Below are 15166 nucleotides of genomic sequence, written 5' to 3'. Positions count from 1 at the left end.
ATTTTTGAACCCAAGCTATGATAGACACTAAGTCCTCAGTTCCAGAGAACTAGAATCTTGCCAAACCACCTAGGAAAGAAAGTGAGGCTAAATGCCTTGAATATTCTACATGATATTTCCTTACCAACTGATCCTACAAAGTAGGAACACACTGCCTGCCACAGAGGCTATAAGGAGGGAGAAAACAGAAAGTAATTTGCTATCAAGGAAGTCATTTTTCAGGCTCAATATTCATTATTCTGTAACCGTTCTAGGATTGCTTGGAGGTGGGGAACAAAGTAAATTTCTTTTTCATTTACAGACCAACACATTTGTGCTATACAAGATAAAAAACAAGTAATTTTAAATTGACTGAGCAGATGTACTAGCGGAGCCAGAGGAAGGTGGTATGTGAAATATAAATTTAGTTTTCCTTGAATCTCTGGCTTCGTGAAATCAGAAGACAACACAGACAACAAGCAAACAGGAAAAAATTAGTGTTCCCAAAAGTAGAACAGGTAATCAGACTACAGTGACATGGCCATGTACGTACCTAAATAATAATCCCAGAACAGAACCTTTGACTGACCAATCAGATGACAGACCAACAAGATCCAAAAGGAGCCATTCTTCATCACAGCTAGATGACACAGGAAAGAGCAACTTTTGACAACTGCATACAAAGTAAAATGTTATCTGAACTCAAACCTTACGGTGGGGAAGACTTGTTGTAGATGAATTTTTGTGCCAATGGAGAGCATTGGAAACAATGTTGGTGAAAGGCCCTAGACTTGAGTGCTGGAAACAGGGTATTCACAGTGGACAGTCTCAATGCTGTGTAACACTGATAGTCCTTCATGTGTTTGTTAGCCTTCAGACTGAAAGAGAACATTCATCTTTTCAGCTAAGCATTTGCCCCACAGGGTCTAAGCCTTTTCTCTTTTGATTGATTTTTTTGTGTTTCTTAGCGGGTGACTAGGTGGAGGGTTACGATTGCTGCCCATTATGAACATTTATAAATCTGTTTTTATGTGGCAACAGGGTGCAATATACACTAAAGAGATAAATTAAAAAAAACTAATGAAAACAGAAAAATAGAGAAGTTGTGATCTAATGAACTAAAAGTGACAAGGAAGTTGTCCTGGGAGGAAAAAAAATTATCTTGTTGCTAGGATCAGGAAAAATTGTAAACTCAGTAAGATAACCACTCTAGAAAACAAAGTGACCAAATTAGCCAAAAGCACCTTGATGTCACACAAGGACAAAAGTAATGAGCTTGAAGTGGTCCCACAAAACTGATCAAAAGAAGTCCTCTCTACCATTATTAGATTGTTTAAGAGGTAAGCAGAATAGCAGATTTTGCAAAGGTGCAAATCTATTTGCTTAACAGGAGAGCTTACATATTTATTGGAGAAAAAGCCAAACAAATATTTTGAAAGGAAAGTGGTAGGATGAACAGATTTTACTTCTCTCAGATGCTCTAGAAATCAGAGTACCATGGGGAAAATACAATGTCACAATTAAGTGTCTAACTTAAGACAAGTGAACAAACAGATGTTACAGAACCATGTTCTAACAAAGTAATTAGGCAAAGGCAGGGGAAATGTACAATTAATTATTTCTAACAGCTTCCATGTTTAGAAGTCTGGCAGCGTAAGTGATGAAAATGAGTAGGATGCGCCCTGTTCTAGAGGACTGAATATTCCCACTGAAACAAGACTGGTGAGCATAGGAAATCTACCACAGTGCATCATAGCGCTGAGAAGATGAGGCATGCATGGCAAATTCCCATCATTAGCTCAATGAGAACATAACTTGCATCACTTCTAGTTTGATCTTGAAGGTTGAAGCGAAGAATGAAAAGGTACCTACCAAATTCACTTGTGATAACATAACATTGTGACCCCAAAAGGAAACTGCTTTAAAAGTCAAGGAGACAAACATGCCCTAGTTGGAAATGTAAAAATTCCTGCCAAAAAAAAAAAAAAAATGGAGCCTGAAAATCTGCAAGAAGTAAAGTTTTGGGTGTCTGACCACTCAGATCTGTCACTCAATACTAGCATGAATAACCCAGCTGTTTAGATAAACAATAGTCCACATCTAATATAAACTGCAATTTAAAATGTGGGCCTTTGGAAGCCACAATAGGGCTGAGTTTATGCACAATTAAAATGCTTACCTGGGGAGGGTAGTTACTTTCTGAAGACCACCTTGAAGACTGATCATTAGGCTTGTCCACTAAAATATTCCTAAGAAATAAAAACAAACGTAAGTTTACAATACTAATTAAACCCAAAACTGTTAAAATGCAGAGAGAAAACACCACTTTAGCCGACAGCTCCTGTAGTTTGAACACAAACACATGTGGCCCTGTCAACAATGTATTTATGAAGTTATTTAAGTAGCTATGTAGTTGGTCTTTTTTAATTTGCTGCATACTTGTGTTGCAGAATCTAATTTTTTAAAAGATAAAAGTCTGGCCTCTAATGCTTGTGAAGATAGTTCCAAATTGTGAAATAAATGGAGACCAATGCATTTATGTTTACCTAAGTCTGCATACAATTTGAATCCATAACTCAGAGTGGCAGGAACTGCCTCATTCACCTCAAGGGAGTGTGAATTAACACAATCTAGCTAAAGTATACTTCTATTTGTTAGACACCAAGAAATAGATACTGGAATGGAGCTGGTAGATTGCTTTCAAATTTTACCAGAGTGAGGAAATTAGGAATTCATCTCTCACCCTGAAATTTAAAGTCGCCTTCACCCCGTCCATAGGTTTAGATTGATGCATAGGACACACGCCTCATAAAATGCTTACCCTGCGTTAGACAATCTAGATTGCCTTCCCATACATTGAGAGAGACCACTGTTTTTCTTTGTAATTTACCGTGCTGAACTACTTTGGCTGGAAAGAAAGATATACTGATATGGGACACTTTTTAAAAAGTTGGGTGCCTGAACCCCAGTGGACAGAAGTCACCCTGTTCCATTTTCCCTTCGCTCAGGCTGAAGACCAGCTGAGTTCTTTGACCTGGCAAGCCCCGGTAGGCAACAGAAAAGGAGGAGATTTATTGTATCTGTATATGCCGTGTAGGAGGAACTGTACATATATTGACTAGTATAAAAGATTGGCGAAGGGAAAGTTTATGTAAAAGCTTCCAGGGGAAAAAGCTTAAACGAAAACTTTAACAGGGACACCCAGGAAGAGTAGCTCGCCCCACATCCTAGAAACAGGAATGTACACCACCATGTAAGAAGTCTCCAGACAGCAGTACAGGAATAATTCTAGGACAGTGTTTCCCAACCAGTGTGCTATGGCACACTTGTGTGCTGTCAGGCCTGAGCAGGTGAGCCACAGAATTTTTTGAAAAACTACTTAAAGAATTCTGAATTGGTTTATGAATATTCATGAGTTCATTTGGAGACTATATGGTGGAGTGCCTCAAAACAATTAAAGATATCAAACTGTGCCACGGCAGAGAAAAGTTTGGGAACCATTGGTCTATGAGCATAAGCAAAGAGATGGACTAAGGGTATGTCAACACTGCCAGCTCCTTGGTAATTGATGCAGCAGGATCGAATGAGCAGGTCATGGAAACCCACTCAACTCAATCCCAAAAGTGCTCTCCTGTTGACACCATTAATCGACCTCCCGGAAAGGAGTAAGGCTGCATCAACCGGAGGGTGTCTCCCACCAATGCAGTGCAGTGAAGACGCCACGGTACAGCAATGTAAGTATGTCGATGGGAGAAACACAAGTTACATTATGTAGCTTGCATCTCTCCCATTGACAGCAGTGTAGACCAAGCGCAAGATAGCTGCCTGACGTTCTGAGGACACGTAATCTGGTTACATCAATGCCCTAAACCCACTGAACTCCCAAGAAAGCAGAGTACATGGTTATAGCGGATGGACCCTCCACAAAAGTCTGAACATTTTAAAAAAAGATAACTCAAGAAAGTGTTTGACTCTGTGTAAGGAGACCTTTCTGACTCCAAGTGAAAACATGGCAGTGAAAAGTTAGAAAGAGCTAAAGCCAAAGAAAATCAACTGATCACCAACGTGGACAGCAGGGAGGTGATACGAGTTTAAGGCCAAGACAAATGATCTGATATCCAAGATTCTAGCAGGAAAAAAAGGAAATTACTGATTTGAGAGCTCGAGTCACTGTATTAGAAACTAGCCAAGAAGAAACAAGAGAGAAAGAGCAGCAGAACCGCATGGCACTGGTGGAGCAGAAAGATGCAGCTTAAATCTGATAAAGAAAATACAGGATAAAACTTAGAATTAAGACATTGCCTGAAAAATGCAGAAAGAGAAAACGCAATACAAGCATAATATTTTGAACATGTACCTTTTCAGATTAAAGATCAATTTCAAGGTGAGAAGGGACATGTTTTTATTAAAGGGCACAACTACTGGGATATTAACAGTAGGCTCAGTGTATGCGCCCAATCAAAAGCAAATTGCTCTTTTTAACTATTCTTTAAAATATTACAACATTTTGGGGAAGGGAAATTATATTTAGAGGAAACTTCAATTGTACACCAGATTCCTTACTGGCCCAGATCCGATGAATACAACAAAGGAAATAAGAAAACAGGTGCAGCATTAATCTTTCTATAACAACTCAGTTGCTCAGATTGCTGAGGAGAACTGAACCCAGGGGAATGAGATGATACATTTTATTCACACCCTCATTTATATACTAGAATAGATTTAATGATAATCTCTAAAACCTTAGTGAAACAGATATGGTCTGCAGAAATAGGTGCCATTACATGGTCAGCTCATGCCCCATTGGAAGTAATATTTGATAGAAGAGATGGATGGGTTCCAAAGATCACTTTTATGAGAAATTAATTATTTGCTGCTCCAGGTAAAAGATCCGGCTGCAGCAATTATAGAGAATAATGTCGACCAGTGCTTGTGTGGGTCACAACTAAGAATGGCAAATTCAGGACAGACTGATAAAAATAGGGTAGACACCCCAAACTGGTGGTTATTCTAACCTTAGATTCACCAAACCAGTAACAGAATGAGCTTTTGTAGAAGCACAGAAACACAAAGCCAAAACACAGTCCCCTTCGGCAACCAGCCCTTGCCACCACCCAGAAATCTGTTCTTTATGAGAAGAGGTCACTGAAAACCGGATTAATTACGTATCAAGTTCTTCCAATCCCACAGGATCAGCCACTTCACCAGGTCAGTTTATAACTCGGATCTTATCCCAAAAGCACACTTGTAACCAATTCTTTAGTAACTAAAAACTAAAGGTTTAATATAAAAGGAAAAGAAGAGAGTTATTAAATGGCTAAGGAATCATATACATTACAATAGATTTTCAGAGTCTGCAAGTCAGGATAATAGTAGTGATTTTTAATCTGCTAGCTTGTAAAAAGTCTCTTTGGTTCACCCAAGCAGGTTGGAGGTCATTCAGTCCCTTGTTCAAAGTTTCCTTAGAAAATCAGTTCTGCAATGAGAAGCAGGAATGAAGACAAAGTCGTGATGTCACAGCTTGCAATTTATAGCTTAGCTCATGTGCATGGAAAGTTACTGGCCAATATGGAGTCCAGGGTCACATGAGCTCGGAAAGTTACTTGTAAAAGATGGAGTCTTAGATCACATGTCCGTATATGCTTTGCTGAATCACAGGGATAGTCAGTGGCTCCATGCTGTCGTGGCATCTTCAGGAAGGGCTCACTGAAGAGCTGATTCCCTTCAATGGCCCATAACCATGTCACCTGAGAACTCTCGAGATATAACATCGATATTGCCATTCTCAGCGAGACAAGATGTGCAGACAAAGGCCATTTGAGGGAAGAGGGTAGTAACTACACTTTCTTCTGGAAAGGAAAACCAGCAAGTGACAGGCAAATACACGGTGCTGGCTTCGCAATCAAGAACCTTCTAGTCAACCACCTAACTGAGTTCCCTGTTGGCATTAACAAGCACCTTATGACTCTCCCATTCAACTAGTCAATAAGTCTTTTGCCACCATCAGTGCATATGCACCAACACTTGACAGCGAGAAAGAACAGAAATAATTCTTCTACACTGACCTTCACAAAATTCTGTCATCCATTCCAAAAACAGAGAAGATAACCATCTTAGGGGACTTTAAAGCAAGAGTTGGCTGAGATTCTAATGTATGGAGTGGCACCACTAGGAAGGAAGGAATAGGAAAGACCAGTTCCAACGGCATCCTTCTACTCGGCAAATGCACAGAGCATGACCTTGTGATCACAAACACAATCTTCAGACAAAGCAACAAGTACGAAACAACTTCGCAAAACCTCCATTCAAAACAATGGCACCTCTTGGACTATGTCATTGTAAGAATACAGGATTTAAGAGAAGTCAGCCATATCCATCAGGATTGCACCAAAAGATAGAAAGAAATCCAAATCACTCAGATGGCAATACAACTTCCAAAAACTTAAATTCTAAGTGGACCACGAGAACTTCCAAGCATACCTCAGTGGAAAACTTACCATATGCACACCTGGAAAATGACAAAGTAAGTGTCAAAGAAGACTGGGAAACCCTAAAATAAACCATCCACATGGCTTGTGAGGAATCCATTGGCCTTGCTACCCACCACCATCAGGACTGGTTTGACGATAACATTGAGATCGCAGCCCTCTTGGACCAGAAGAGAAAAGCTCTCTGCACCTGGCAAAACCATCCATCACCTTGTGAGAAGCAGAGCTCTTTCCATCAGCTCAAAGCTAAGGTTCAAAGTAAGATCCGAGAAACCAAAAACAAATGGTGGAAGAACAATGCAAAAGAAATTCAACGACAGACATTGTCTTGCAGAAGAAGCTCTGCATATCAAGACCCTGTACAGACCAAGCCTATGTGAACTCACACCACTGAGATCTGAAGATGGTAATACCCTTCTAAAAGGTAATGAATCCATCAAAAAGTGCTGGAGGGAACACTACTCAAAGCTTTTAAATCGAGAATCAACTGACTGATGACACCATCAAGTCCATTCCTCAACACCCAGTTTGGGAAACTCTCACCAACCCACCAACATCTAAGGAGGTCTGCAAAACAACTGAGAAAATGAACAAAAAAAGCACCAGGTCCCGATGGCTTATCAGATGAAGTACTGAAATCCCTGCTGACTTACGCAATGTTAACAGTCACCATCTTAAAAATAAAGATAGTTGCCACAGTCAGCCCTATCAAGGTATCATCCTCCTCTCCATTGCTGGGAAGAGTCTTGCTAGTGTTTTACTGAATCGTCTGCTCAGTCTTGCAAAGAAAGTACTTTCAAAGTCCCAATGTGGCTTCAGGCCTTCACAAGGCACTACAGACATGATTTTCACAGCAAGGCAGATCCAGGTAAAATGCAAGACCACCACCAGGAGCTATATAATGGCCTACATTGATCTGACCAAGCCTTCAACTGTCAACCATGAAGCTTTGTGGAAAATCATGTCAAAGTTCAGCTGTCTAAGCAAATTTACCACCACCGTAAGATTCCTCCATGATGACTGCCTCCATCCTGTGCAGGGACTCTACATCTGAGCCCTTTGTCATCCAAACTGGCATAAAACAAGGTTGTGTATTGGCACCAACTTTCTTCTCCATTTTCCTAGCAGCTACATAAACGCCAACCCAAGATGATCTGCATAGAGAATTGGCATCCAACATCGGACTGACGGGAACGTCTTCAACCTCCCTCGCTTCTGTGCCAAACCAAAAGTAAAATCGGTAACCATCATGGATGATTGTGCTGTAGTTGCACACTCAAAGGAGGATCTACAAGCATCCCCTAACTGCTTCTCAGAAGCTTACAAAAGCCTGGGCTAACCCTGAATATCGACAAAACAAGAAGTTCTTCACCAGACTGCTCCCACTCAATCATCAGACCCAGAAAGTAAGACCTATACTGACAGAGGAACTGGAAAACATAGAACATTTTGCCTACCTTGACAGCCTCTCATAGACTTTAAGGTCAGAAGGGACTATTATGATCATCTAGTCTTACCTCCTGCACAACGCAGGCCAGAACCTCACTCACCCACTCCTGTAATAGACGTTAACATATGACTGCATTATTGAAATCCTCAAATCATGGTTTAAAGACTTCAAGGTTCAGAGAATCCACCAGCAAGTGACCCCATGCACCATGTTGCAGAGGAAGTTGAAAAACCCCCAAAGTCTTTGCCAACCTGCCCTGGGGGAAAATTCCTTCCCGACCCCAAATATGGTGATCAGCTAAACCCTGAGCATGTCGGTAAGACTCACCAGCCAGACACCTGGAAAGAATTCTCTGTAAAAACTCAGAACGCACCCCATCTAACATCCCACCACAGGCCATTGGTCATATTTGCCACTAGTTGTCAAAGATCAGTTAGTTGCCAAATTAAGCTATCCCATCATACCATCCCCTCCATAAATTTATTAAACTCCGTCTCGAAGCTAGCAAGGTCTTTTGCCCCCAATGCTTCCCTTGGAAGCCCATCCCAGAACTTCATTTCTCTGATGGTTAGAAACCTTGGTCTAATTTCAAGTCTAAACTTCCTGATGGTCAGTTTATATCCATTAGTTCTTGTGTCCACATTGGTGCTCAACAAATAATTCCTCTCCCTCCCTGGTATTTATCCCTCTGATGTATTTATAGAGTGCAATCATATCTCCCCATAACTTTCTTTTGGTTAGGCTAAACAAGCCAAGCTCTTTGAGTCTCCTCTCATATGGCAGGTTTTTCATTCCTTGGATCATCCTAGTAGCCCTTCTCTGCATCTGTTCCAGTCTGAACTCATCTTTCTTAAACATGGGAGACCAGAACTGCACACAGTATTCCCGATGACATCTCACCAGTGCCTTGTGTAACGGTACTAACACCCCCTATCTCTACTGGAAATACCTCGCCTAATGCATCCTAGGACTGCATTAACGTTTTTCAAGGCCAAATCACATTGGTGGCTCATAGAATTTTTTATTAGTCCCTAAATGCATGACCTTGCGCTTTCCACTGTTAAATTTTATGCTATTTCTATTACTCCAGTTTACAAGTTCATCCAGATTTTCTTGTATATCACGATCCTTCTCTGTATTAGCAATACCTCCCAATTTTGTGTCATCTGCAAACTTTATTAGCACACTCCCACTTTTTGTGCCAAGGTCAGTAATAAAAAGGTTAAATAGGATTGGTCCCAAGGCAGATCCCTGAGGAACTCAACTAGTAACCTCCCTCCAGCCTGACAGTTCACTTTTTAGTATGACCCCTTGTAGTCTCCCCTTGAACCAGTTCCTTATCCACCTTTCAATTTTCATATTAATCCCCATCTTTTCCAATTTAACTAGTAATTCCCCATGTGGAGCTGTATCAAATGCCTCACTGAAATCTAGGTAAATTAGATCCACTGCATTCCCTTTACCTAAGAAATCTGTTATCTTCTCAAAGGAGGAGATAGGGTTGGTCTGGCACGATCTACCTTTTGTAAAGCCATGTTGTATTTTGTCCCAGTTACTGTTAACCTCGATGTTCTTAAGTACTTTCTCTTTCAAAAATTTTTCCAAGACCATTCATACTGCTGAGGTCAAACTAACAGGCTTGTAATTACCCAGATTGCTTTTTTCCTCCCCATTCTTAAAAATAGGAACTATGTTAGCAATTCTCCAGTCATATGGTACAACCCCTAAATTTACAAATTAATTAAATTAATTAAAAATATTTGCTAATGGCTTTGCAATTTCATGGGCCAGTCCCTTTAATATTCTTGGATGGAGATTATCCAGGCCCACTGATTTAGTCCCATTAAACTGTTCGAGTTTGGCGGCTTCTTCAAATGTGGTAATTTCTACCTCCATATCCTCATTCCCATTATCCCCACTGCCATAATCCCCAAGCTCTTCATTAGCCTCATTAAAAATGGAGACAAAGTATTTGTTTAGATATTGGGCATGCCTAGATTATCCTTAACCTCCACTCCATCTTCAGATCTTAGCAGTCCCACTTCTTTGTTTTCTTCCTATTTATATGGATATAGAATCTTTTATGATTTGTTTTAATTCTCTTCGCCAGGTCCAACATTACTTGGCTTTTGGCATTTCTCACATTGCCCCTACATGTTCTGACCTCGAAGAGGTAGCTTTCCTTGCTTATCTCTCCCATCTTCCATTCCTTGTAGGCTTTTTGCTTTATCTTAACAACCTGTCTGAGATGCTTGCTCATCCAGCTTGGTCTACTACTCTTGCCTACGAATTTTTACCCTTCCTTGGGATGCAAGCTTCAGTTAGTTTCTTCAACTTTGACTTGAAGTAATTCCAAGCTTCCTCCGCCTTTAGATCCATGCGTCCTTCAGTCCAGTCCAGTCCACTTCCCTAACTAATTCCCTTAATTTTTTAAAGTTAGCTTTTTTGAAATCAAAGACCCTAGTCACAGATCTATTTTTATCGATCCTTCTATTTAGTTTGAACTGAATTAGCTCATGGTCACTCGAACCAATGTTGTTCCTTACAACCAGTTCTTCTATAAGATCCTCACTACTCACCGATACCAAATCTAAAATGGCATCCCCTCTTGTTGCTTCAGCTATTTAATGAAGGAACCTGTCAGCTATCAATTCCAGGAAAAGCTGGGCCCTACTATTATTAGTAGCACTTGTCCTCCAGTCTATATCTGGGAAGCTAAAGTCTCCCATAATCACACAATTCCCAGTAGTATTTACTTCATTAAGAACATTAAAGAGGTCTCTATCCATACCCAAATCGGATCCTGGCAGTCTGTAGCACACTCCAAGCACTATCCCAGGGGAAGCTCTAGTAGCTTTCTTTAATGTGATTTTTGCCAAGACAGACTCTCTCTTATCCACTCCATTACTTCTAATTTCTTTAGTCTACCTCGTCATTGATATACAAAGCTACTTCCCCACCTTTGCCTTTATTTCTCTTTCCTAAACAGCACATACCCTTCAACACCTGTACTCCAGTCATGATTATTATTCCATCATATTTCTGTTATCACTATAACATCTGGTTTCACTTCCTGCACCAGTAGCTCTAATTCCTCCATTTTGTTACCCAGACGCCTCGCATTGGTGTACAAACATCTTAATTTTTGTTGTTTGCCTTCGCTCACATTCCTTACCCAGTCATTCTACCACCAGTATCACCTATTAGACTGGTATCTACACTACTCTTCCTCTTAATGTTCATTCTCCTACCCACTACCTTATCCTTTCTTACTTCATTTTCCTCTCTCTCAATGAGATTACCTGGGCATCTCCCAACCATCTCCCCCAAATTCCTAGATTAAAGCTCTCTTAATCAGTTGTGACAACCTTCATCCTAGAAGTCTATTTCCCTTCCTATGTAGGTGAAGTCCATTCCAGGAGAATAGTCCTCTGACAATGACTCTCTCACATAGGGCAAACAGACATCAAGATTCAGCACAGAATCTACGGTGCCAGCCTTGCGTTTGGCAGACTGTCTCACCAGATGTGAACAATATCAGCACAATAGACTTTTAGTTTATAAAGCGGTGGTAATTCCAACTCTCCTCTACGGCTGTTAGCCTTGGGTGACCTACAGAAAACACTTGAAAAACCTGGAATACCAGCACCGTCTCTGAAAGATCCCCAACATAAAGCAGGAGGATCGCTGTACTAATGTTAGTGTCATCACAAAGGCCAACATCTTTAGTCTTAAGGCTGATTCACCAGCTGAGGTGAAGCGGGCACTGTATGCACATGTCTGATGCATGCTTACCAAAAGAATTGCTCTACGCCCGACTCACCAAAGCAGAAAGGAACGGGGAGGCCAAAAGAAACGCATCAAAGACACTTCAAGATAAACATCAAGAGATGTAGTATCAACATCACACACTGGGAGACAACGCTAATTGGTGAAGACTTGTCAAAGAAGGAATGGTCACTTTTGAGAAAAATCACCTTACCCTGGTCACAGAAAAGTCAAAGAAAAGAAAGAGTAGACAACTGTCATGCAGCAATTGTGGCCCTACCCTGCCTTCCAACGCCACCTACAACGTCTGCCAATGAGTATGCGACTCGAGGATCGGGCTCCTCAGTCACCAAAGGACCCATATAAAATAAAACCTGTAAAAGAGATCATCCTCAACCCAAGGGATCGACAACCACCACCATATGGATGGTCCATCAACCACTGATAGTTAGTCTGCATGTAAATTTGTTTGGGAGATGTCAGCCAGGAAGACCACACGTTTGAGATACAAATACATAGCAAATAATTCATAACTTCAGATACAAAGATGATACATGCATACTTAGCAGATTACAACTTTTCCATTTATACCTTACGTGATGCACTTTGTATCAGATTTAATGCAAATATGCAACAGTGGTGATACATTAGTCATTGTAATAGTAGAGTTGAACTGGTTATCTTTTTATACAGCATCACCGATATTGTTCGATACTTTCCAATACCCGATAAAGACAAATTTAAAGTGAGGTCTTCTAGGAGAGGCAGGAAGTAGTATTTAAGGATCAGCTGATAAGCAGAGCCTCATTTGAAAGAGCTCCAGAAAAATTAAAGCTATAACAGTAGATAAAAAAATTACAAGTGATTCATAAAGACAGGTTCAAAAAGGCATATCAATAGTGGGAAAACAGTGTTTAGTTACCACTGAGAAAGTTTTTTGCTAGAAGAGTGGAGCTTTGTTTGAAGACCTGTCTTATAAAGCATACAAAGCATATGTTTTATGAAAAAGGAAATAAAGTGATAAGTTATTGGCCCAAATGCTTAAACGGATTCAAGAGCAATACATTATTCTGCCAACTAAGAATAATCAGCGAAAGATAGTTATGCACCCTAATGAAATGTGCAGCTTTTCCTGCTTCTTATAAAAAAACCTATGTATTTCACATACTCCAAGTTATGAAACTATGAAGTTATTCAAAAATATCTGGAAGTGGCAGGCTTGCCAAAGATGGGATAAACAAGCATTAGATAAAGAAATAACAGAAGTCGTCTTATAAATAGTCACAAGTATGCAGAGTGGTAAAATCCAGGACTTGATGTTTTCCCAGCTGAATTTTTACAAGATATTTAAAGAGGTATTAGCAGGTCCATAGGAGGGAGGAACTTAATCCATGAAAGAAGTTACTGCTGCTCTCCTTAAAGATGGAAAAGATTTTACCACATGCAGTTCTTTATAGGCCCCTAGCATTGATGAATCATGATAAAGACTTTAGCAAACATACTAGCTAACTGAATGCAGTCCACTCAGTTTACAGAAACCCAAATCAAGCTTGGTTAACTGATAGACAAATGTCAGGTAATATTCTTAGAGTATTTGGAATCATTCATAGTGCCACACCAAAGGAGATCTATTTATCACTTGATGCACTGACAGCTTTTGACGGAGTAAAGTGGAATTTTCTGTTTGAAGTTCTGTTCCATAAATTCACTGGTCTCCAGTTCCTTAAATGGATAACTGCTTTTTATACCAGCCCCAAAACAACTGAGAGAATCAATGGGGTTAAATTTTCTGTTTGAATACATATGAAAACTAGGCAGGGATATCCACCGTCTCCTTCATTTTTTCGCATTGGTTATGGAGCCTTTTGCGCTGAGGAAAAGCGATAATGAATTCATCACAGGGATAAAACTTACAGGAAAACATCAGAAATTAGCTTCATATTCTGACATGGTATATTTAACTAAACCAAAAATTCCTGGCTTTACAGTAAATTATGCCAAATCTGAATGGTTAGCTATATATTTGCTAGTCCCTAAAAGATCACCACTCCAAAAACACATTTCAGTACAAATGGACAAGTTCTACAAATACCTAGGAGCTGTATAATTTCAATGTCAAAAATCACTACTTCATCAAATGAAAAATAATTGGCATGCTGGGAGAATTATGCGGTTTCATGGTTAGGAAGAAAAAAAATCACCATCAAAATAGGTATTTTCCCAGAGATATCTTTCTTATTTCAAAAACTTCCTATCATCATCCCAGATAAAACTCTGGCAGGAATACAAAGAACATTAGAACTTATATGAAATTTAAAGCAAGTGAAGATACTTGGTATGCACCCATTAAACAGGATGGATTAGCTGTTCCAATTTATATAGTAATATCAAGCCAGACAACTCAAAGTAATAGATCCACTCAGTCCAACTCTAATCCACCCAAACACTTGGTTTTTATTCAACAAGGAAATTGTGGTGGTACGTGTTAGCGTACCAGGGTTAAATTTAAAAAAAAAAAAATCACACCCTCCAGAAAGGAATACATATCCCTCTGCAAAGGCTACGCTAGGATTTGAGATAGCACTAGAGGGGAAAAAAATTCCCCCTCACTAATGACACCTTTTGTAAATTATACAAATTTGAATCCAAACCACAAACCACAGTGAAAACAACAAGAGTTCTGTGGCACTTTAAAGACTAACAAATTTAATTTTTGTAGGCATAAACTTTCGTGAGACTCGGCTCACTTCATCAGCTAGATAGAGGACAAACAAGTACAGTAGAACCACTATTATCCACTCGTCCATTATCCAGCTCTCCATATTAACTAACTTACTAATCATAGAATCATAGACAATTAGAGTTGGAAGCAGGATGGATAAAAATCAATGATTTTTCTTTTAATTTAAAAAATTGGATTTTTAAAAATTTTTTTAAATCAATACTAAATTTCTCTCGTTTAAAAAATAACAGTTACAATTATATCTCATCACAAACATGTTAAACCTACACTTAAGTCTCATAAAAATGAATTAATTGCTCTAGTCTGTCCAGCTTAACTACCAGCTCTTGCTTCTTAAAAGTTCTGGGCTTTCAGTTTCTGTTTCTCAGCAGACTAAGGTCACATGTGCAAAGACAGACACAGGCTAGATAGGATTGTTGTTGTTCTGTGCTTATGAGGTGGTAGAGCTGGACCAAGCAAAGCAGAATAGTTAGCTAAGACACTGTCTTAAAGACAGAGACAAAGGACGGAGGCAGAATAGAAAGGAACAGTGGCATGGACTGGAAAGAAAAAGGGAAGACACCCAAGTATTCAGTACAGAAAGCTGCAAGTAAGAGAAATCTAGAGTTGCCAGTTGCCACTGGGTGTCATTTTCTTATTTTATATTACATAATACATGCCCCTTATTTTGGAACATCATGGCCGCAGACCATAATGGTGATGCCAAAAAACCCATTCCCTATTTTACTTCAGCATAAC

The 15166-nt window shown here is 39.7% G+C and overlaps 1 protein-coding gene across 1 annotated transcript in view; it reads right to left on the bottom strand.

The window, feature by feature from the left end:
• The window catches only part of MKLN1 (muskelin 1), a 158847-nt gene that overhangs the window by 127250 nt on the left and 16431 nt on the right, over positions 1 to 15166 (bottom strand). The window contains exon 2 of the mRNA XM_067534992.1: positions 2159 to 2228. Within this exon, the coding sequence (XP_067391093.1) occupies positions 2159 to 2228 (70 nt within the window). The remainder of the gene's footprint in view (positions 1 to 2158; positions 2229 to 15166) is intronic.

Source organism: Emydura macquarii, unplaced genomic scaffold, assembly GCF_026122565.2.
Source record: "Emydura macquarii macquarii isolate MOO-44397 ecotype Brisbane River unplaced genomic scaffold, CSIRO-AGI_Emac_v2 contig_3470, whole genome shotgun sequence".
Taxonomy (NCBI): domain Eukaryota; kingdom Metazoa; phylum Chordata; order Testudines; family Chelidae; genus Emydura; species Emydura macquarii.
The sequence above is the reverse complement of the archived record's forward strand: the minus strand, read 5'-3'. Positions and strand labels throughout refer to the sequence as shown.